General features: G+C 40.0%; 1 protein-coding gene across 2 annotated transcripts; it reads left to right on the top strand.

Annotated features, from left to right (window-relative positions):
• Window positions 1-4,437: 4,437 nt before the first annotated feature.
• Window positions 4,438-24,091, top strand: LOC120801276 (glycerol kinase-like). Of its 2 annotated transcripts, XM_040148051.1 has the most exons (20): window positions 4,439-4,714; window positions 8,270-8,343; window positions 9,505-9,611; window positions 9,780-9,857; window positions 11,577-11,656; window positions 11,923-12,060; window positions 12,150-12,259; window positions 12,699-12,765; window positions 14,721-14,756; window positions 17,012-17,079; window positions 17,945-17,987; window positions 18,082-18,162; window positions 18,312-18,390; window positions 18,597-18,693; window positions 20,387-20,471; window positions 20,711-20,831; window positions 21,715-21,858; window positions 22,045-22,131; window positions 22,275-22,349; window positions 23,808-24,091. In XM_040148051.1, the coding sequence occupies exons 1-19, from the start codon at window positions 4,661-4,663 to the stop codon at window positions 22,346-22,348; spliced, it is 1,623 nt and encodes a 540-aa protein (XP_040003985.1). In that variant the 5' UTR covers window positions 4,439-4,660; the 3' UTR covers window position 22,349; window positions 23,808-24,091. The 2 variants fall into 2 exon arrangements, with proteins under 2 accessions (XP_040003986.1, XP_040003985.1); XM_040148052.1 differs by lacking the exon at window positions 22,275-22,349 and having other exon boundaries at window positions 4,438-4,714.
• The last annotated feature ends 71 nt before the right edge of the window (window positions 24,092-24,162 follow it).

Here is a 24,162-nt window from a genome sequence, read left to right on the forward strand (position 1 = left end):
AGGAGAGCCAGACTGGGGTACACACCCAAAGAAAGGGGGGACATTTGGAAACATTTGGAAAACAAGTAAAAAGGTGATACGCAAGTTTTTTTTCTATCTTTCTTGTATCTTTTTCCATTTACAATGGTGCCAAGGAAAACCTGAATGAGAAACTATGACAAGCTAATATACAGGTCATGGCACAGGTTGGGAGGACCCAAACGCAGACACACAGAGAGAGAAAATCTGCACATGAAGAACTCGAGAGATAATACACAGGCAAACCGACAAATAGCAAGAGACAGAGGTAGGTTTAAATAGTGACTGGGATAAACTGGGAGCAGGTGTGTAGTGGGAGGGGAAGCTAGGTGACTACAAATGAAACAAGGCGAGTAAGTGGACCAGGAAAAAAGTCTTGAGGGAGGGTGGAAAATGGCAGCTAATCAGAAAGACGCGAAACACACAACAGAAACACAGGAAAAGTGATTTAAAAATAGAAGAGGAAATAACAGAGACCAGTCATAAAGTCACTCAGAGGGGGCAGATCGTGACTTCCCCAAAGCTGCAAGTTCTGGCATGTGGATCATTTGCCCACTGTCCACCTCAGATTCAGCCTGTTCATGTAATTTGACTTCAACAAAAGTCAGAGTCTGACTTTACATTTGACATGTCTGATGCCCGTCCTTTAGATAGGAAAAGTATACGTGTTTGTCTGTGTGAAAAATATGTTGATGTTGCTCTTTGGTTTTTCAATATTATGATGTAGAGTGGTTGGAGTAAAAGTGGGAAATCACCATAATCATGAGACTGCTAAGCTCATAAAATGTTCCTTTTTTCTTTTGCAGTATGTGTGACATTATCATTATGGTTGCTGCTGACATCCAGAGGATGGCCTTTTGGGGTAACAAGCTCTCAGACTAAGCCTTAAGAAAATTAATTTGAACAAATGGGACTTCAGAGCCAATAACTATAGAAAAACTACATTCCTTCAAAACTTTGTATAGAGTGTAATTTTTACGTTGAACTATTGATGTGACTAACAACACCAGCATCATTAATTGCTTTTCTGTCATTTTTTTCACATTGAAGTTTTTTTTCACCTAATAAATCCCTCAATACCATGCATCGGAAAGAAACAAAACAAAACAAAACAAAACTGATGTGAACATGTTCATCTTAATACCCAGCCTGACTGTAGGATTAACACTCTGGATGTCACGAGGTGTAGGAGAGACTGCGGGACTGCTGGTGTCGCCAAAGGTCCTGTGAGGGGACAGATATGACTTTCATCACTGTCACTCGTTCACATCACACAGACTGCGTTACAAAAATTCAGTGGCTCAGAGAGAGTGACAACAAAGGGGACGGAAATACTGTGACACTATGATGCGTATGAGCAAACCCTTAACCGGAGTTCATGGATTACCATAGCTACAGTGGAATTCTGTGTAAATTTTAGTTTCCCAAGAATAAATTCTGCTTGCTATACTAATTTCAAAATTAAAAATATCAAATAAATATCCATATAGAATACTGTATCATGTATCAGCAGGTTCAATGTAGGATATGGGTTTACTATATATTTGTCACATATAAATCACAAAAAAATATATTTCAAGGTTTTTGTATCTCTGTTTCCATCCAACACACTACTACAAACTAACTAAATAAATAAAAAATGAAGGTAATATTTCCATAGTATCCTGACAGCACATGGCTGCTTCCAAGTTCTTTTGGTTTAATACTTAAAACCCATATTGGGCAAGCCCTAATTACTTTTTCTCTCACCGTTTCCTACAACTTGCCAGGCAACATTAACCTGTGAGAAAAGCTGTGTCAAACCAGAAAGGTAAGCTGTTTGTCTAAAGCTCTTAATGTTCTGCCTGTGACACCTACTGTAGGTTAAGCTTAGAAATCTTAACAAATCATCTTATACCATGAATAGATAACAGTGTGAATGGATTTTACTATCTATCGAAAAGTAGTAACAAAGTTCTTTACACAAGACAAAACATCACACAGTAGAAAAAGTTACAGAAACAAAAGCACAGGGACTGTTTGGATGAGTGATGTTATAAGATATTTAAAATATGCACACAAAGTTTGGGTATGGCGTTACAGTTTTTTCAGAGAGGGTACAGTAGCTTGAGAAGAGCGCTGTTGTTTCTCCAGTGGACAATTGAGAACTGGGTGTATGGCCTTCTGTCAGGGGTTGGTGCTCCAGCCTTCGGCTCTTGCCTGAAGCAAGCTGGCAGGCGCACTAGCCTGTGGGGCGCCACTAGTTCTTCTAAAAAATCCAGCCAGCAATGTAAGTGAGAGTGAATGTGTTAGCAGGGCAAAGGGCCCAAAACTAGTGCTTCGGCCATTCTGAGTAAAAGGGGAGAATCTGTCGTTCACCCAAAAGACTTACAACCATGATCATTGGCTGTTAGCTGTCCAGTAGCACCACACCTAGGTTTACCGTGAGTGGATAATCAATCTGCTGCCACAGCTCAGTGTGGTAGAGAGAGAGAAGTCATAAAGCCAAATAAAGATCTGTACTATTTTTAAACTTTAGGCCCTTATTATCACCAGCAGAGGAGACCCACCTGACTGAAAGAAGAGAAGGGGACACTGTGTGCAGCCCAAACTCCTCAACCCTGCCTGCAGAGAGGGAGCTGCTGCAACAGCTGCTGACCTGCAGCACCAACAGACCGTTGCTTTTGCACAGCAAAACAGGTGTAACTGTTAACATTAAAAATGACTGCATTCCACTTAGGTGAACCGGCTCAAACAAATGAGAGGGAAACAAATATAGAAGAAAGCGCTAAAAGCAGGAGTCATTTTTTGGTCAGTGTGTGCTTGTGACTTGTCAGTAGGAAAATCACAGGTTCTACTAACACTCACCGTGGCTCTGTTCTATCGAAGGGTCCCTGTAAGCCATGAAGTGTGACAGTGGGCCAGCGTGGGCAGTACAAGGACCCTGAAACTGAAGCAGCTAAATGGAATTTTTGCATCATTCATAGTATTATTTAGACCAGTGCTTTTCTGTCTGTGCCATGTCAAAGTGTCTGAGTTGCAAAAGGTCCCTTCTGTCCTAAAGAGCAGGAATTACAGATGCAAAGACTCAGTGTGGGTAGAAATATTGTATGGCTGGACAATCTGATCTGGAAAATGCACAGCCTAGTTTAAATGGGTGAAGCTAAACCTACTCTTCCTGAACTTTGTTTTCTTCCGTTTACATTTCTGGGATAATTGCACTTTAATTCTCACACAGTGGGGCCACTTTGGAATGCAAGCCTAAATCCAGACTTTAGTGTCATACACTTTTTTTCATTGTGGATTTCTTCATACTTGACCCTCCTGAGGCAGAAGCACAAACTCTGTAGCCTGTTTGATCTGCTTTCTTCCTCTCAAATCCTAAACATTTTCAGTGATTGGTTGACAAGGAACACGCACAGTGATGCTAAGGCAAGGAATGGTAACAATTTGAGTGACACTGTAGTGAACCAATACAAACCCCCTGCTGGGACTTTTTGAATAAATGTGGAGAAACCTGATTTCGGGGGGGGCCATGCAGGTCCCATTTTCAGCATACCCTTAAAGACCACAAAATGAATACATAGTGACTGGTTGGACCAAAAAAGTTTCACGGACATGCCTTCTTTACAGTAAAATACATTTCATGACTTCAGTGAATGTAGTTTTAAAAAAAAATCATCAGCAATCAAATTTCAATACAGAGTGACACAATCTATGGTGATTGTGTCACCATGGATTTAGCAAGCTGAGCAGATGACTGCTTTTTCTTATCTGTAGCTCACACAAACAGCTGGCTGAAACTAACTGTTGAACATAGGTTAAAAGATCATTTTGATTCTTTGGATAATCTCTGTGAAATTTTAAAATATCCCAAATAATTAGTTTTATAAATACCTTGTAAAATACTTTCAAAGAACTGGATCAATTTTTATTTTTTATTTTTTAACTATAACATTGGAAGTTCATACTAGAGGAAGGTTCCAAAGAGCACTTTTGGACTTTTAGAGCAGAGCTTATATAATTTCAGGAAATCTTCAAATGAACCTAGTGAACATGAGAAATATGGAAAACAGCTGACGGGAGAGGGGGGATTTATCTTGTAACAAAATGAATTAAAGCTTCAGAGATGTGCTGGAGAGGCTGTGCACACTGAAAAAGAAGCCTCTGAGTGGGATCTGAATACCCTTCAACCACCTAAGACTTTGAACTTACAGGGACTCGGCAACTCCTCTGTATTAATGAAGCGCGTGAACCTGTGAATGTGGGCCGGTGACATCACACATTCAAGTCCCCATGCCCCGGTTTCCAGCTGAAGCAAGAGACCGCTAGAGAGGGTGGATTCTCCTCCCTCCGGCCACAGGCACTCCGACCCCTGTGAGAACGTGCCCCCGAACCCGATTGGACAGAGCGCGGCCGACGCCTTCTGACCAGCAGCCAATCGTGCGATCAGCATGGGGCCGGTTCCGGTACGTCGCTCCCATTATCGAGACGGGGTTTTTGCACTCCCTGTCGACCTAACCCTCACGAGGAGTCGTGGCTGGTTTTAGAAAGAAAAGAAGACGCAAAAACAGTAGTACCGGGGAGCGCAGCCAGCAGCCGGTAGCGTTGAACGTCTTGTTTTCAGTGTTATAACGTCTACGAGGGAAAGAAAAATACAAGGATGGATCCGCTGGTTGCTGCGATTGACCAGGGCACGAGCTCGACGAGGTTTCTGGTGAGTGACGTGGTAGAGTCGGCTAACTGTGAACGAACATGTCACACACATTGAACGGTCGTTATTCAGACAACATCTGCGCTTTAGTTTCCCCACATGGCTGATAATGAAGAAGCTTTCGAATGGGGAAAAAAAAGTAAGCGAAAGTAACTCCCTCTATACCTATGCTGTATTGTCCTTCTGTTTCAGTCATTAGCTTTCGTGCTTCTTCTCTTAAACTACACATAAAAGACTTTTCCTGGGCGAATTAAGTTGTAAACCTAGGAACCCCCTTCCGTGAGTGAGCCCCTATTGGCAAATGAGCACATTGCACGAGGGCAGCCTGTCTCCACAGCAGACAGTACAGTATCGTGTCAGCTTTGACTCTATTTACACAGTTTCAGTGTTATCCAAGAGACACCAGCGCTGTCAAGTCACTTACTGCATCATGTGGCAGGCCTGCTCTGTATATTCTTAATTCAATTGTAACCATCACTGCATTAGGAAACAAAATGGTCATTATCAAGTGATGCTGTCAACCTAACTGTAAATTTCAAAAAGCGGAATTGTATTATTTCCTTAAGGTTATACAAATAGCAATGAAAAAGGTGATTCAATTAACACAGATTAAACTATTTAAAAATGGCGCTTTCAAAAGAATTCCCTTTGAAAACTCTCAGTTCATTTAATGAAAATATTGTTTTACTGTAAAAAGACAATACAAGGCAAATTGGTTGTTGTTATCTGTATTCGGTATATAGTGTAACGTTTGTGACATTCAAGATATCAAACACTAAATACATGAAGTGACATTTAGGTTTGACTTACAAGTTTGATTAAGAGATGCAGGACGACGATACTTTTTGTATGCTGCAAAACATGAAATTCCCCACTTCCTCGTCACAGCAACTCAGTAAATCAGCTAAAGTATGGGTAAAGATAACAGAAATGCAATGCGGTGGTGATGAAGGGATTAGCAGTTGTGTTGAAATGCTAGTCACCTGGGTAATGTTTACAAACACTGAAAGGATTATTGAAATGCCAGACAACGTTTTTGTGTTACACGGAAAGAAATATTGGACGATAGCCAGATATTTGTTGAAAAATGTTTGCAAAACCTAAGTAACCCCTTTAAAGCAAATTAACTTAATTCCAGTTTATTGAAATTCTCCATTGTTTTCTTTAAGTCATACCGCTCACCAGCAAAGAGCCTCATCTCCATAATGTCATCCCATGCCTTCTCTAGTTTTACCTGTGTGCATACCTTGAAAGTTATCTTTCTGCCATGTGGAAATCCATTTGATTTTTCTGTTTGTTGTTTGCTTTTTGTCGCTGAGCAAAAAGCGAATCCTGGTCACTGATCCATTGTGATTTAAGTTGGGCTTCCTCAAGTAGGTCAGCTGGAAGGGTCTTGGCACAGAGTACAGCGGTGTGGAGCTCTGCTTGTTGTTCAGTTTCCAAAGAATAGCCAGACGGGTTTTTGAATACCTCAGTAGATCTGGTAAAGGTATTTGCAAAATATATCAGCTATTTTCATTTGATTAGCTTAGACAACAGGGAGTCATTGTATGCTGGTGTCTCATCCAAAATTCAAAACACCAGATTGAAACATGCTTTTGCTTTTAAATTGACTGACATGGCCATATTACAAGGACTAACACTTGAGAACAACTAAATATTATTACTTACAAACAGTATTGTTTGTAAGTAATGCATAGCCGAAAGAATAAGCTTTAATTTTGAACCTTAATCAGCTGAGAAATACACAATGCGTATTTTCCATCTGCAACTCAATCTGTTTCTGTATGCTGGAATATATTTTGAATCTGTGTGGTCAAAAATTATGGACGTCCACAACAACTAGGTGCCATTACTTTGCTCGGGCTGTTTTCTTAATTATCGACCAGATCTTTCCAAAGTGCCTTTGACCATTTTTGTCCCCCCCCCCCCCCGGCTGAAATTCATCTGATGACACTTAGGTCAAGCACAGAAAAGTTAACGCTGACCAGAAGTTAAACTTTAACCTTGAGGGCTGTTTTTGAGTTTCATTCCAACGCCCAAGTGACAAACACGAACGTGTCTCTTGTCATAGATGATGATGATGATGATTAAGCCGTTTTTTGTGTTAAAATAAATGCTCAACATAAGCTGTTTTGCAACCAAATGACTGTTCACCTTCCCTAATTTTTTCTATACTTTCTATGCTGTAAATATTTAATAGTGTCATGAGTTTATGTCATGAGTGAGTTTATTGTGTCCACCTCTCTCTAACACACACAGACCTGCTGTCTGTCATGAAATGTAACTGTCTGAATTTTAAAGGAGGAATCCTGTACTGTGATGTCAGTAAACTGTGTGGTCCTTGGTTTTGATTTGTCCCTTTCCACGAGCAGAGAAGTATGCGTTTCTGACCTGAGACAGTTGATGGAAATTAAAGTGAAACCTTTTGCCTTCCATCTCGGCACTCTGCCTATTCAGATAGTTTTCCAATCATTTGCTGATGTGTGGAGATCTGCGTTCTGTGCCAAAATAGAAGGATGGTTTGTCAGGGAAACTGTTCAGAATGAGGTCTGTGAAAGATCTGGAGTCATTAAATTTTGAAAGAGTTGCAGTTTTTCAGAATGTAGGTCTTGGTGTGTTAAGCACCACAAGCAAAATGCCACGCCGTACAGTTAGGGTGAGTGACAAAACTTGACAATGATCATAATGAAACTCATGAGGGGTTGATAACACTGGCTATGATGACACATGATTTTTATTCTCAGTTAACTTTTAGGGGTTTATGCCTGTCCGTATGATGGAGTGAGGAAGTTCCTGCCTGCTGTGCAAGTGTGTAACTTTAACAGAATGTAACCTCTTCGTTTGGGGTCAAAGGGGTCTGCTTGTTGCCCTCGTATATCCATGTCTGCTCAATCTTCCAAGCTGGCTTTTTAAGAGAATCAGAGAGTATAAAGAGTTCTAGGTTGCAGTGTTTTTGAAAACTGCTTGTCGGTCGTGTGTCCTTTGAGGTTAATGCTTCCCAGTTTTTCCTAGTGCAGTATATGCTGTGTTGAAATTATTTAACCTAGCAATTTGAGCATTGTCTGTAGCTGAATTGTGGCCTGTACTGTACAGTGTAGTAGGGTAGTGCTAAGGAGAGGTTCATCCTGTTGCTTAATTAGAACAAATGCTGACATCTGTCTGACTGTAGGCTACAACAGATATGTTGCTTCATGTTAATTCCTTCCTGCTCTGTAATAGGAAGCCATGGTTTATTTCTGCTGTCCTTAGCAGCACCCTGGGGTGACGTTCATCCCAGGTGCAGGATGAAATCCAGCCAGTGAGGATTGTTGTCTTTCCACTCTCTGCCATGTTTTTCATGTGACTCCCCACTGTGTGCTGTGTCACAAGATAGCAGTGGAAAAATTAAATGCCCCCTCACCACTCCACTCCGATGTTGTGCCAAATTATGTGTTGTCTTACACAGATTTTTTTCCTTGTTAGAGCTACCTTCCTCGCATGCATTTCTGCCACTGTCCTTGCTGTGTATCCTTTGTTATTTCTATTCCCGGCCTCTGATGAACTGTTTCTCCATAGGTGTTCAACGCAAAAACAGCCAAACTGATCAGTCACCATCAAGTGGAAATCAACCAGAGTTTCCCCAAGGAGGGGTGAGTTCCTTTACCTTCATTATAGTACAACATTCTTAGACACTGGACAGCTAAGAAACCAAATTCCCCTTATATAGTTGGTTGTACAGAAAGTGTGTGTGCGTGTGCGCATGTGCGCGTGTGTGTGTTGATGTTTAGTTTCTTATTAAGGCAATTCCCTTAATTCTCCCCTGTGGGAGACAATAAAAGTAACCTTGAATTTGTAGGTTGCTTAATTTAAGCTGTTATTTACACTGTGTAGGGTGTTTCTGACCTGGACTACAATAGGTTGCACCGAATTTATGGCCTCTGGTACTTTGTAAAGGGTGTTCATCAACCAGTTGACAATAACATCTGAATATCAATCAAACAACTCAGCTTTTGTGCGTACAATAAAATAAGAGCTGGACCTTAGACCGAATTATGTTATCCATGTCAAATAAAAGTCAGAGATTAGTCTACACTGCAGTTAAATTACAACTTTAGTAACCGGGTAAACATAAGGAAGAACTAATTTATTTTCTTACCTACAATTCAGCAAATTCAAGGTACAAGGTTACTTTTATTGTCTCCCACAGGAGAGAATAAAGGGAATTGCCTTAATAAAAAACTAAACATCAACATAAAACACATTTAAAAAGAAGATTAAGTAAGAGCACATGTAAACACGAACACTAGCCTGAGAAAAAATAACCAAGCAAATTAATCACAGAAGCATACACTGTTAAGAACTACAGAAATTCTAGCCATATATCTCAGAGCATACACGCCTTTTTAGTAAAATAAATTACAAGCAAGCAAACGCAACTCTCTTTACGTGCTCACAAACAAAAACATCAGGGAAAATCTGTAGTTATCTGAAGTATTCACTGATCTTGGAAAAAAAAAAAAAAAAAATCAAATTTTTTGCTCTGTGTTTTGCTATAGAAACCTTAGCTAGGTGTAAATTTTGAATATTTCTGCCTCAGTGCACATGCCCTGAAACTCCCAAGTGATCATTTAGCTCATGACAAATCATCCAGAGGAGCTGCTGTTTACTTAAATTCACTTACTTTACCCAACTTAAATTCTCAGAAAAGAACTATCATAAAAATTTCCTCTACTGAAACTGAAATGTGTTTGTGTCTGTGCACACATGAGGGGTTTTGTGTGTTTACATGCCTGTACATGCGTTTCAATCAGCTGGGTGGAGGAAGACCCCAAGGAGATAATGCAGTCTGTCTATGAGTGCATGGAGAGGACTTGTGAGAAACTCTGTCAACTCAACATTGACGTCTCCAACATAAAAGGTGGGACACTCCTCGTACACACGCTGATCCGTGGGATTGAATGCCTAACTGTGGGTGGATGCGTATTAACCACACCTACACCTGTAGCTGGATGAGAGAACCACACCTAACAGAGTGGAATGGGTGGGAGTGGGGGTTTTATTGACATGTATGTTGTTGTTTTCTCAGCGGTGGGAGTGACCAATCAGAGAGAGACGACCCTGGTGTGGGACAAAGAGACTGGAGAGCCACTCTACAATGCCATTGGTGCGTGCATTATACATCCGAATGACCAAGTAGTACAGCCAAATATGTCTTATTTCAATTTATATTATTATTTAATAATCACAATTAAGAACCTTCAGACACACATTGTAACAAAGTACTTCACATGATTAAAGATATCAGTATCAATGCCAAAATGACCTAAAAAATAGAAGAAGTTGTGTAAATGATAAAGGAAACAATTTAACTGTCACATAGACATACATTTCCCTTAATTCAACCAGTGGTTGTAAGTGTGAAGATTCTCTACAGCTTCTTCACGTACAACCTTGTAAAGAGTCAGACATACCACTCCATACTTCTTCTTAACTTCTTGAACCGAGCAATGAGAAGATTACGTCATCTGGGGAACAGCACAGTGCATGACTAGGTTGTAGTATCTTGTGTCACATTTGTCCCTGCCCCACCACCCACCATCCCATGTGGCAGTGACTCAGTGTAGGGGCTGAGCACATGCAGTTACCGCCCACTCAAGCCTTGTGTTGTAGTAACAGAGAAGACGGGCTTTCATTCATACCCCCAGACCTTCCGCTTGATAAACTAGTTTGTCTGCAAGCAGTTAGGAGTGCCTCTTAGGCCCTGCTCGCACCTGGCGTTAGAGTGCATATCAACATGTGTCTCGAGCGACCACTTGTGATTGGATCTCACCTCCCTGCTCTATATGAAAATAAACAAGTACATCATTTCTGTTTGAAGAGACCAACTATATTGTTGTTTTTAACTGGCTTGAGGCAGCAGTGCACTTTCTGTGCCTACTCTGCCGGCAATTAAAAGCAGAAATCAAAACAGTAATCGACAGGGTCTATTCCCTGGTGTGTTCCAGACAAACCAAACTGAACAATTTTTTTAATTAATTAATTTGTTTATTAATTTATTTTTAGAATAAGCGATTGATTGAAAAAATGAATAACTGATTAATCGATAATGAAAATAATTGTTAAAACCCCAATTTCAAGGCAGTTCATCCAAAGGTTGTCGAGACAGCTTACTGTGAACCACAAATGACAACCTCATGATGGCAGTAGTGGAAAAGTCAGGGCATCACCAAAGGCGGAACGCAGAATTTCGTGGCAATCCATCCAATAGTTGTTGAGATATTTCAGTCTGGACTAAAGTGGTGGACTGATCAGGTGACCAACAGACTGACTAGTGTGGCTTATAAAATAACCCCAGAATAATTCGTATATTTCTGTTGCTGCTGCTAACGGGCATGTTGCCTTTTCATCCCATCCCTGGTGTGTCTTCCTGCTCCAGGTGTATCCTCAGATCACTGGCTTAATCAATCTAGGTGTGGGTGTCTAGCTGACTCTCTGTAGAGCCGGCGCTACTGAAAAACCAAGCTCTAAAGCCTGCAGCTTTGGTGTTGAGATGTAATACCCTATAAGATAATTGTTAATGATTTTTTTGGGGTTTTTTTTGTTTTGTTTTTCAGTTGCTTCAGGTCTCAAAGAATGGAAGTCACTAAAATAGCTCTATGAAATTGTCTGAGCAAAATCTTGAGTTCAATCCTGAGGCTAATTTTAAAGTCTGCTGAAATGTTTGAGGGTTGCATACAGACATTAGGGGAAAGTGTTGAGCATCGGTGGTTATTCTTTTGTTTTTGGATTGGAGTGATAAAGAAATTTCAGATTCTTGTAACAACACTAACCTAGGTGTTTTATGTTCCTACATGTAAGCCTTTGTTCTCTGCTATGTCTGTAGTTTGGTTGGACCTGCGCACACAGTCAACAGTGGAGAGGCTCATCAACAAAGCTCCGGGCCGAAACAAGAACCATCTCAAGGTGAGAGATGATGGAAAAGAAATCCCCACATTTGTTTTTTTGTTTATTTGTTTCGTTTTAATTCTGTCAGATTTTGATTCAGGCATCAGTGTTTATAAAAGTCCACTAACACAAAAAGGATAGGCAGGTACAGATGATGTGTATCACTGAATGGAATCCTTTTTTTCTAAATTAATATGTTATTCGCAAAGGTCTTGGAATATCGAGGTAACTTTAAAGTAGAACAAACCCTCTAATCGGTGTTTCCGCTGTCCTCGTCTCTGCAGCACAAGACAGGCCTTCCAATCAGCACCTACTTCAGTGCGGTGAAGCTGCGTTGGCTTCTGGACAACGTGGATGAAGTGCGACAGGCAGTACTGAGTGAGCGAGCCATGTTCGGCACGGTGGACTCCTGGATCATCTGGGTAAGATCGTTTAAACCCTGCAACAGTGCAGCTCTTTCATTTCCAGTGTGTGAAACACAGTCCATTGTTTTGTTTTGTTTTTTCCTCAGTGCATGACGGGGGGCAGGAATGGAGGCATCCACTGTACAGATGTTTCTAACGCCAGTCGTACAATGCTCTTCAACATTCACACCATGGACTGGGATCCTGAACTGTGCAGGTAAACAAATACATTTAAACATACACTATGAAGCATTTGAAGAGCATGTGAACAGCTGTACAGACACACAGTGGGTTTCAGTATGAAATACTGATTGTATATATAACTTTCTCTTAGCAAAAAAATCCCACTGGTTAATTTAAAGACTTTGAGCTTTAAACTGCTGGTGATGCTACAGTACATCCATGCTGAAAATCCTTTAAATTAGTCCCGGTTTCATTTCCAATATTAAATCTTCAAATCACTGTCCAAACGCAGACTGCTTTTGGACAGTGTATATATATTACAGTGTATAGTAGTGCAATTAAAACACTCACTTTTCCAATCTGGTGTGTCTTGTAGCTGCCAATTGTTGACTGCATGTATACAGTAGACTCACATCGGGATTTGTACGTTAGAAAATCTGCATTATTGTGACCGATTGCTGTGCTGCTTCTAGGTACTTTGATATCCCCATGGAAATCCTCCCCAGAGTCAGAAGCTCCTCTGAAATCTATGGCTGGATGGTAAGCTCTGATAACCAGAGTTTGCTCTTCTTATGTGTGCATGCATGTTTTCATATGTACTGTGTCTGTTCCATTTCTGTGATATTGTTTGTGTTTTGAGATGGATCTGACATACCTGTCAGACCTCATCAAAGAGTTCAAGAGCTGTAAATCTGAATTCAGGCTAATGATAGTCATAAAATGTTATAGTGAATGGTCTCCTGAGATATTTTAATCTCTGTAATGGCCATATAACTTGATAAAATGCAGTGTGTATTTCATCAGAATAGCAGATAATGTAATGATAATAGATGGAGTAGCAAAGAATTTCCAGTTAAAATATTATTGTACTTTTGGCTTAACTTCTGAACTACTTTCTGCTGGGCAGGTTGGTTTAAACTGAAAAGACAGTTTCATTAAGAGGGTTTTTTTTTTTCTTAAATAATGAAGAATTATGAAGAATCATAGAAGAATCAGGCAACATTTACAAATAGCCATGGTAATGATCTTTTTTTTTTGGGGGGGGGGGTTAGGAGTAACACTGTACTTTCCACAGTTGTATGCTCATGCTCTACACGTTATGTTTGCATAATACAAAAATATTTGCTGCTTACCATTATTCCACATGCTGCATAGAGTGTGAGTTTAAATTTTCTTTGAGCGTACATTGCACTGTTTGGTAAGTCTGGATTTATGGATTGCTATGAAAGTTGTCAGAAAGGATTATGTAAAACTCCTTATTGTGGTTTCACCCTGATACAGAGGCTGTGCTAGTAGATGAGCCATCTGGCTCGCTGAATTAGAAAATGTCAGCTCAGGAATATACTGGTTCTGTTATCATGTCTTTGTCTTTGTTTGTCTGTGCTAATGTCTTATCTTTTGACCACAACAAGGTAGGTGGTGGTAAACCTTTTTTACGCAACATGCACCTTGGCCTGCAGTCCAGAGATCGGCAAAACGGCAGCTATGTTTATTTTCCTCAGTTTATGGATCAGATTTTTTTTTTGCCTTAGAATATGAGTTGTTTTTAGTGTACGGAAGACACTACCCACATATTCCATATCTACTGTACCTTTTAAAGGCAGCTTGTCTATTTGGAAAAAACAAGTTCCTTACGAACTGCAACAACCTTTCTGTCACTTAAATTAAATGAATAAATAATGCTAGAGGAAATACCCTCATAAGAAAGGATATAAGTTGTTTGGCTGTTGCTACTCTTGCTTTACTGTGCAGTATTATCTTGATGTTTGCAACAGCACATTTTAGTGGTAGAGCCCCAAATGTTCAAATTCAATCTGAAATTGTCAAATACGATCAAATAGAGACACATGAAATCGAACAGTGCTTTCTGCAGTGTTGGTGTTTAACTTTCACATCATAATCTGTGAGCACCCAGTGGTGTATATTATGTTATACATAATAACGTAATCAGTTCCCCATTAGGTAATAAAAATGCCCTGAACTGACTTTGATGACTGTCTTCCTGTTTATGCACTGTAAATCCCCATGATGTGGGTTAATTACATTAAGTTGTAAATTTGCATCGATAATGGATTGACTCATTAGTTGTTGGCTGAGATTCCTACAGTGACTCAATTATTTAGCAGCACTTCTTCAACATTGTTAATGTTAGAGGAATAAATTAATTTTATGTTGACGACTGTCACATAAAAAAGGCCGTTCTGTTAATGTATCCTATTATAATAAATTAGTTAATGTTGTTTATATTGGATTATTAAATATTAGCTACACACAGGTGTAACGCAACGGTCACGTTTGATTCCATACAATAGCAATATGTCCTGTTGAGGCCTATCATTACCCAAGTGTGACAATGAACCTTCTTGATCCAAATGTTTTAGCTGGAAACACACTTAGTCTTTACTGTAGTTTACAGTAAAGACACAAAACATTCAGTAATATCCTGCAGTTATTTATACAAAATCTAAACACGTCTGTTTCTGTCTTTAAACCAGAAATCCAGCTCTCTAGCAGGAGTTCCAATCTCTGGGGTAAGGGCTTTTGCATGTAATGTAACTTTGTTGGAACAGTAGCATCTGTCTTTGCGTAGTGGTGAGACTTTTGCTGTGCTGTAGTTTATTTTACATGTGGCTTTCCTCCAAACATGTTTGAAGGACAGATTTTCCTCTAGAGCCCCACCAATACTTTGGCCTGGCTGATATTAGCTTATGACAGATATTCAGATAGTTACGTAAGTATTTGGAAAGTACCATAATTTTGCCTCTGTACACCACATCAGTGGATTTGAAACGAAGCCATCAAGATGTGATTAAAGACGAGACTTTCAGCTTTAATTAAGGGGGGTTAACAAAAATATCACGTTTACCGTTTAGGAATTACAGCCATTTTATTACATAGTCCTTCATTTTCAGTGGCTCAAAAGTAATTGGACAATTGACTGACAATCAGGTGTGGCCTGTTCCCTCATTATTTCATGACAAATTAAGCAGATTAAAGGTCTGGGATTGATTCTAAATGTAGAATTTGCATTTTGGTAGCTGTTCATAGGAACTCTCAGGTGTTGATGCAAATGATGGAGGCCATCACTAAGCTGAAAAACAAAACAAACCTATCAGACAGATCGCAGAAACTTTAGGAGTGGCCAAATCAACAATTAGTTACATTCTTTAAAAAAAGGATGAATGCACTGGTGAGCTCAGCAAAACCAAATGGCCTGGAAGACCACTGAAGACAACTATAGTGGATGGATGCAGAATTCTTTCCTCGGTTAAGAAAAACCCCTTCACAACATCTAGCCAGGTCATGAACACTCTGGAGATGGTAGGCGTATCATTGTCAAAGTTTACAATCAGTAGATGCCTTCATGAATGTAAATACAGAGGGGTTTACCACAAGGAGCAGACCACTGGTAACACTCAAGAACAGAGAGGCCAGATTAGACTTTGACAGAAAACCTCTAAAAACACCTGCCCAATTCTGGAACAAGATTCTTTGGACAGATGAAACCAAGGTGAACTTGTACCAGAATGATGAGAAGAGAAGAGTACGGAGAAGGGAAGGAACGGCTCATGTTCCATAGCAACCACATCATCTGTCAAACATGGTAGAGGCAGTGGTATGGCATGGGCATGTATGGCTACCAGTGAAATAGGGTCACTGATGATGTGACTGCTAATAGAAGTAGCAGGATGAATTCTGAAGTGTACAGGGCTTTACTATCTGCTCAGATTCAGCCAAATGCTGCAAAACTGATGGGACGGTGCTTCAAAGTACATATGGATAATGACCCACAACATACTGTGAAAGCAACCCAAGAGCCTCTCAAGGCAAAGAAATTGAATATTCTTCGATGGCCAAGTCAGTCACCTGACCTCAACCTAACTGAGCAGCTTCTCACTTACTGAAGATAAAACTCAAGCAGCAAGACCTACAAACAAGCAACAACTGAAGGTGGCTGCAGTAAAGGCCTGGCATCTCAAGGGAGGAAACTCAGCCTTTGGTGATGTCCATGGGGTCCAGACTTCAGGCAGTCACTGACTGCAAAGGATTTTCATCCAATTATTAAAATAATCCTTATATTTATAATTATGTTGGTTTGTCCAATTACTGTTGAGCAATTACGCAATATCTTTGTTCAACTCCTTGAATTAAAGCTGAAAGTCTACACTTCATTAATATGTTGATGACTTTGTTTAAAATCCATTGTGGTGGTGAATAGAAACAAATTTATGAAAATTGTCACTGTCCAAATACTTATGGGCCTGTCTGTACATGTATTGTATCAATGCATACGTCAGGCTATAAATAAGAAGTACAGATCTTTAGGCATTTGTACACTGCAAAGGTGAAAGTAATTTAATGCTCACCACACACTACTACATTTAATATTTACTATTAATAAAGCTTAGTATAGTTGAGAATTTTTCCTTTTATTGGCTGTATTTCTATATAGTTGCATTCTATTGTCATAGATCTTTGTAGTATTTGTTTATAGTTGCTGATACAATTTGTTTTATAAAATTTTTTCCAAAATGTTTGTTAAAAAATAAATAAATAAAATACTGTGTATACACAGAATACTGTTTTATAGAGTACTGTGGATTTTCAAATTGAAAAATATTGGCATCCTCTCAAAATTGTTGTATTGGTGGGGCTCTAGTTTCAGAAAAAAGCTTAATTTGTTTGTTTGTGTGCGTGAGACACTAGATGTTTTGTGGGCTTGTGTAATTGCAAACATGGATGGTCAAACTGTACAGCCCTGTAACAGCGACATTGTGACTTTCAGTGTCTTGGTGACCAGTCAGCTGCTCTAGTTGGTCAGATGTGCTTCAAGGAAGGCCAGGCCAAAAACACGTAAGCCATCTGCCATTTTCTTTGTTCTACTTCTTTGCTGCAGTAAGCATGCTACAATAGTGCATTTTGTTGTGCTGTGTATGTGGTGGAATGGATACAAGATGGCAGCTTAGGCCAGCCGAGTTGCCAGCATTACACAACATTAAAGACAGTTTGATGCATGTAAAACCTGATCAGTGTTGCCAACCATTTTCACTGGAAGAAAAATCCTGCTCCAAGAGCCGCCACATGTCGTTAGATTACATCATATGTTACTCTGCATTCATGGCATAAGGCAAACACTTTTATTTTTTTTATATATATAAGAAATTTTCAATTAAAAAAAAAAAATGCTACGCTAAACTGATTCTAAATAGCTTCATTAGCTATTATGCTTTTTCAAGTTGATATCATCTTAACAATGTGCATCAAAATCTTCCTCTAATTTCAAGACAAGGGAATTAACTCAGTCTTGTAAATTGTGTGTATTTTGAGAAGAAATAAAACTTTATAGTCAAGTTAAATCATTTAGAACAAAAACCGAGCACAGTCAGTCCAGAGGGCCGCAGCCACATCAGCACATTCTCTGAGAAAACTTCAAGTTGCCAAAATCGGCGAGAAACACGATTGAATCCTGAGTGTACAGATGGTAAAGGGAGTTTTACAGAAAAAAAGATAGCTAAAAGCTGTTATTTGTGGAAAATGGGAACGCAATCAACTTCAGAAGCATGTCAGGCATAAATTACTGGATAAATGTGATTATCTCCATCATTAAAACATAAGACAATTAGTTATAAGGGAGTGATGTTTTTTCTGTGTGTCATCAATTATTCAGTCATGGGTCTCCAATCTGTCTCACTCTTTTTTCTATTCTTGTTATGTAAAGGTATGGGACAGGTTGCTTCCTGCTTAGAAATACAGGGACCAAGGTAAGATAGTGTGCCCAAGAAAAATATTGCATAAATATAAAATTTAAAAATACATTCATGTCCTCTGTTCTGTTGTTTCTTCTGATTGTCTTAGCCTGTTATGTCAGACCATGGCCTGCTGACCACAATTGCATATAAACTAGGAAAAGATGAACCTGCCTGCTACGCACTGGAGGTGTGTGAGAGCTTTCATTAGTCCTTCTCATTTTGAACCAGATTTTGTTCCTAAATTCACATCCACATTGCAGTATAGTCCTCCACGGTGCTACCTGGCTGGCCCTTGGATGTGATCTGGGTCCGGTGTTTTTTCTTTCCTCCTCCCAGGGTTCCGTGGCCATCGCCGGGGCAGTGGTACGGTGGCTGAAGGACAACATGGGCATTGTGAAATCCTCCTCAGAGATTGGTACTTACACTGTAGCATCTTACCTGATCTTATGTGAAATTCATGACTAATTGCTTAAACAAATAGTCACTTTTCTGGAGTGGGATTCTTTAAAATCTCACTGTAGCAACTAAATTACTCTGTGATGTATATAATTATAGAGAAAACAAATATTTGTTTTTGAATAACCACTCTCTCTTCTGACCTTTGTCATCTTCTCATTTCAGAGAAACTAGCTGCTGCAGCAGGCACGTCATACGGCTGTTACTTTGTGCCGGCCTTTTCTGGCCTGTATGCCCCCTACTGGGAGCCCAGTGCAAGAGGGTGAGACCATCAGCTGTTAAAACACTTCTGTGCTGTCAATTGTTATTTGACCCTGCAATGAGGAGAAAAGGACAGATCTTGATTCTCGGACGTTTCTAGAATCTTAGTTTCTTCCTCAAAGATACGTCAGTGAAGTTAAAGCATGAAAATGCTTATTAGTTGACATAACTGTTGTTCAGAAAAATTGTTTTACAAACAGTATTGCAGTTTGTATGATTAATTTTAATTTATTCAATTCAATTCAATTTTATTTCTATAGTGCCAAATCATAACAGAGTTTATCTCAGGGCACTTTTATATAGAGCAGGTCCCTTTATAGTTATATCTACAGAGACCCAACGTTCCCCCATGACCAAGCACTTGGAGACAGCAACAAGGAAAAACTCCCTTTTAACAGGTAGAAACCTTGAACAGAACCCGGCTCATGGTGGGCGGCCGTCTCCCCCGACTGGCTGGGTTGAGGGGGAGGGGGACTGTAGCACGGTAAAGGTATAACATAAAGATGTATAATAATAATGAGACTAATAATAAAACTAATCATTATAATAATAGGGTGAATAATAGTACTAATAAAAGTAAATATAATAATCATAATCATAATAATTGAAGCAGTGGGTGTTCAGCAGGATCTTGGGGGCAGTAGGTGGTTGGCAGTCACAGATCCAGACTCTGCAGCACCAGGGGCAGATATACCTGCAGAAAGCGACAGGAAGAGAGAGGAGAGAGATGACAAAGAACAAAACTACGGGAGAGAGAAGAAGTCAAGTCAGTAACAAGCATTGATGGGATATGGATGCGTGCAGAGGGAGAGGAAGAGGAGGAGGGAAGAGCTTGGTGCATCATGGGAAGTCCCCCGGCAGTCTAGGCCATTCTACTTTTGGAGACTCTAGGAACCACAAGCAAGCCTTCATTCTGGGAGCACAGTGTTCTACTGGGGTAATAGGATAGTATGAGCTCTTTAAGATATGATGGTGCCTGACCATTAAGGACTTTGTAGGTGAGGAGGAGGATTTAAAATTCTATTCTGGATTTTACAGGGAGCCGATGCAGAGAAGCTAACACTGGAGAAACATGATCTCTTTTCCTAGTTCCTGTCAGTACTCGCGCTGCAGCATTCTGGATCAACTGAAGAGTATTTAAAGATTTGTTGGGGCAGCCTGATAATAAGGAATTACAGCTTAGAAGTAACAAAAGCTTGGACTAGTCTTTCTGTGTCTTTTTGAGAGAGAATGTCCCTGATTTTTGCAATGTTATGTAGGTGAAAAAAGGCAGTCCTTGCCGTTTGTTTTATGTGTGATTTGAAGGACATATCCTGGATCAAAGAGAACTCTGAGACTCCTGGTGCTGGAGGCCAGGCCAAAGCCATCTAGAGTAACTATATCATTAGATAATGTGTTTCTGAGGTGTTGGGGGCCAAGTACAATAACTTCAGTTTTGTCTGAGTTTAAACGCAGAAAGTTGCTGGTCATCAATTCAGTTCAATGCAATTTTATTTATTTAGAGCCAAATCATAACAGAGGTTATGTCAGGGCACCTTTCATGTAGAGCATGTGTAGACCGTACTCTTTATATACAGGTCTTTATGTGCTTAAGGCATTCTTGAAGTTTAGCTAAGTGATTGGTTTCATCGGGCTTCATTGACAAGTACAACTGGGTATCATCTGAATAATCTTCCTTTTCTCTGTGCTTCCAGCATCATCTGTGGGCTCACTCAGTTCACTAACAGGAACCACTTGGCTTTTGCTGCTCTGGAGGCCGTCTGTTTTCAGACCAGGGAGGTGAGCAACATTTCATTTCTCCTTTTCGCCCTATTTAAACATGATCTCTCTTCTTCTTGAGGGTCGGGTGCTTGTCAAGGGGCTGACGTTACAGGTTTATTATACCCATGTTGTTGTTTTGCTTGTTTGACATGATGACCTGCAACCAGGGTGTAAAATACCCTGGTTGAGTTTTTGTGTGAATGGTACTTGCTGATTATCAGTTTGTGTTTAAGTGAATAGCACCTTGTGTGTATCAGATCCTCGATGCGATGAACCAGGACAGTGGTGTCCCTCTGACGCAGCTGCAGGTGGATGGAGGCATGACATCCAACAGGTTACTGATGCAGCTGCAGGCCGACATCCTCTGCATACCCGTAGGTAAGAAGACTCTGTAAAGGCATGCATCACGCATGCACTCATACTCTGAAACATAGACATACAATGAATATACATGTATTTCTTAACGATTTTTATGTTCCACCATTAATTCCAAGATGCAGGCATGAAACACAGATAAAATAAAAGGCAAAAACAAGTGTGTATTTGTTTGTCTTTTAAAATGTCTGGACAATTCTGTAACAAGAAAAATGTAAGGAAATACAACTTGATTTAAACCAGAGCTGCATTAAAATCCCTTCTTTGAGGGGTGTAACTATACAAGTTTCGAACAGCTCAAACAACTATGAAGTTTTGAAATCTGTTTTGTCAATACTGTATAAACAACCAATGACATGAGTCTGAACATGGACTTCATACCTTTCCGTCCTCCCTGACTTTTGTCCCATTTAAAACACAAACACGTGAGCCAACTTTGACTTAGAGAGACTTAAGTACACACTAGTAAATTTGTGCTCTTACCCTACTTTTGTAATTAACTGTGTACCCATGAACATTACATCTGTAGTCGAAACTGAACTGACATTAAAAGGTCACATTTATTTGTATTTGTGGATACCAGGTCCATCTGCAGCTTTCTGTTTTTTAGAATACTTGTCTGATCCTAGATGACTTTTACAATTCATACGTGGAAGATTGTGTTAACTGCCAAACAACAATACATAAACTCTGGGATCTAGGCCAACTGGAATTTGAACATCTTCCTTCCCTGATTATCTGTTACATGAAAACATTTTCACATTTCAGTAAATGAAATGATTAAATTGCCCAGTTTGATATTTAAAATCTTTATGGATAGGGACTCGGTGTTGTTCCTGCTTTTTAATTTTTTAAAATGTGTTTCTTCCGTCTCGTGTCGGTCCAGTACAACCCACCATGTCAGAGACCACAGCTCTGGGTGCAGCCATGGCAGCGGGGGCAGCAGAGGGAGTGGACGTGTGGAGCCTGAGCCCCGGTCACCTCCCACATGTAACTTCGGAGAAATATGAACCTCAGATCAACTCTGACGGTAAGAAAACACTCAGTACTTCTGTCAAACTTTAGACATGTTGCCAGGTCGGAGGGCAGTAGTTCCCTCCGTTTTATCTGCTGCCACGTAGGGGACATTACTGTCACAACAGTGTCTTTCCAAAAGTTTTCTGGGGAAAAAAATGGCTCCGTATCACCTCAACTTACGTGTCTGTCGTCATCACAGAGAGCGAGTTCCGCTTTGCTCGTTGGAAGAAGGCGGTCCAGAAGGCCATGAACTGGGAGACCACAGAGCCTTGCTGCAATTCCAATGGTATGCAACTGTTAGTTTCTTATTGAAGAACCGTGTAAGATAAAAGTTATTCAAGCTGTGAGAATCTAAATCAGTGAGATATCCGTGAATTGTTTCTGACTGTCATCCATCTTGGATGCTCTCTCTTTCTCATTTACCGACAGGTTTAGGAAAGAAGATTAACAGTGCACCCTGGGGGGTCCCTCCCACTCCTCCACCCACCAGAGTGGACCCCTAAGGTCCGACATTTACTGCTACATGCCATTTGTGAACTTGTGAAGTGCGACGACACTAACTTCTTTGTGTTGTGACGGGGGTCAGCTGTGGCATGGTCACATTACTAACACAGTGTATTGTGTCATGGGTCTGCATGTTACTGTCCTTCTTGGTTTTTTTCCCCCACTTTCTTTCTGCGGACAGAAGGGACTGTTGCTCTGTCAGTAGTGTAGCTGCAGTTCAAGATGGGTTTAAATCTGTGTTGTCTGGATTAAAATCATGTGGTCTCTTAAACCAACTGCTACATGTGTCTCAGAGCTCCAGTTTCTGTGTCCTGTAGAAAGCGGTTAAACATCACTAGAGGTCTATGTATCTGAGGTTTAACTTAAACCTACTGCAGAAGAAAGATTTTAGAGAGGTTTACTGTGTTATTCGGATCTTTAATATATCAGAATATTGTAAAAGCAGCGAGTGTGTCAAATATTAAATACTTCAAAATATAGCTAACCTGAAAATAATCCAAGCCAACCAATTTGCACATTTGCTTATTTAGAGTTGTCAACATAAAACAATCGGAAACAAAGCCTAAATTATAAAATCTGCTGGATGTGAACTTTAAACAGCGTTTGGCTGCCAGAGCTGCGGGGCCTTGGTGCAGAAGAATGTGTTTAAAGACTTCGAATGGAGCCAACCATGGATAATTTCAAGGCTTAAACTTGAAGCAAACTTTATGAGGAGTCGGTGTAATCCAGCAAAGGGATGGAGAGAGATGTTCTCTGCGTTTAGTGTTTTTGTCAGAAGCCTTGCTGCAGCAGACCATGAGCAAGTAAATCATGAACTGCAATGATCAAGGCAAGTGGGGGCGAGGCCATGACCAAGAGGATGTAAGAGGATGTACTCTCAACTAAAATAATCAAGCCCGCTGATTTCTGCTACTAGGAATAGGAGACAGGGTTGAGGATACAATGTTATTTTGTCTGGGAGTATATCTCAGGATCGATTGAGGCTATGGTTTTTTTTTTTTACATCAATGTCAAAAAGTTGTCTAAACTTATGTCTGTAGGTCAGTGTCATTCTAACGTTAGGTGATTGAACATATAGCTTAGTCAGACAGCACAATGTAGAAATTTTTTTTTTTTTTTTTAAACCAGTGATGGAAGTCAGACAATTACACGGGACCGTTACGATGATGTGTTCCCCTGAAATTCATTATACATCTGGTTTAGCTGCTAGCTCAGTTTAGCACGCAGCTGCATTTTAAACCCCTGCAAGTTAAACAGCAGCTAAGTGTCGGACGCTAAGTGACAGAGCAACAGGCCCAGTGGTTTAACATGTTTGGTTGCAGCTGTTTCAAACCATTTCTATGAACTAACTGCTTTGCTTCTAGACTTTGTATTCAACCAGGAAAAAAAAAAATCGGCTTGGCTGTCAGTCTCTATTGTGGTCTAAGTCTAATTTTTTTTTTTTTTTAAACCACACAGATCAGCAGCAGTAACATACCTGTGGTACAAGACCCCCAATGTGAACATGGAACACTACTGCGGAGCAAGACTGGAAGAGGAAATGTGCTCACAGTGAATACAGGACTTGTCGGCTGCATGACCTGATGTGCAGCCATCCTGAGTGATGAATAGCCTTCTAGAAGTAGTATCTTGTGACTGAACAGTTAATCATCAACTTCAAGTGCCAGCTGGAATCAAGTGACCTGTGAAGCTTTTTGAAGCGACAAGGGAAACATTTGATGGATTTTTTTTTCTTCCTTTTTTGAAAAAAAAAAAGCGCAAGTGTTCTTAAACCATCCTGTAGAAACCATGAATTTGCCTTCAACCTGTTGTA

The sequence above is a fragment of the Xiphias gladius genome, chromosome 16, assembly GCF_016859285.1.
Source record: "Xiphias gladius isolate SHS-SW01 ecotype Sanya breed wild chromosome 16, ASM1685928v1, whole genome shotgun sequence".
NCBI lineage: Eukaryota > Metazoa > Chordata > Actinopteri > Istiophoriformes > Xiphiidae > Xiphias > Xiphias gladius.

Excerpts from the sequence above, each read along its gene's own strand:
- LOC120801276 (XM_040148051.1), top strand. The coding sequence starts at position 4,661 with ATGGATCCGCTGGTTGCTGCGATTGACCAGGGCACGAGCTCGACGAGG. Across the intron at positions 18,163-18,311 it reads CTGCCTGCTACGCACTGGAG|GGTTCCGTGGCCATCGCCGG; the intron begins GTGTGTGAGAGC and ends TCCTCCTCCCAG. Across the intron at positions 22,132-22,274 it reads GCCTTGCTGCAATTCCAATG|GTTTAGGAAAGAAGATTAAC; the intron begins GTATGCAACTGT and ends ATTTACCGACAG.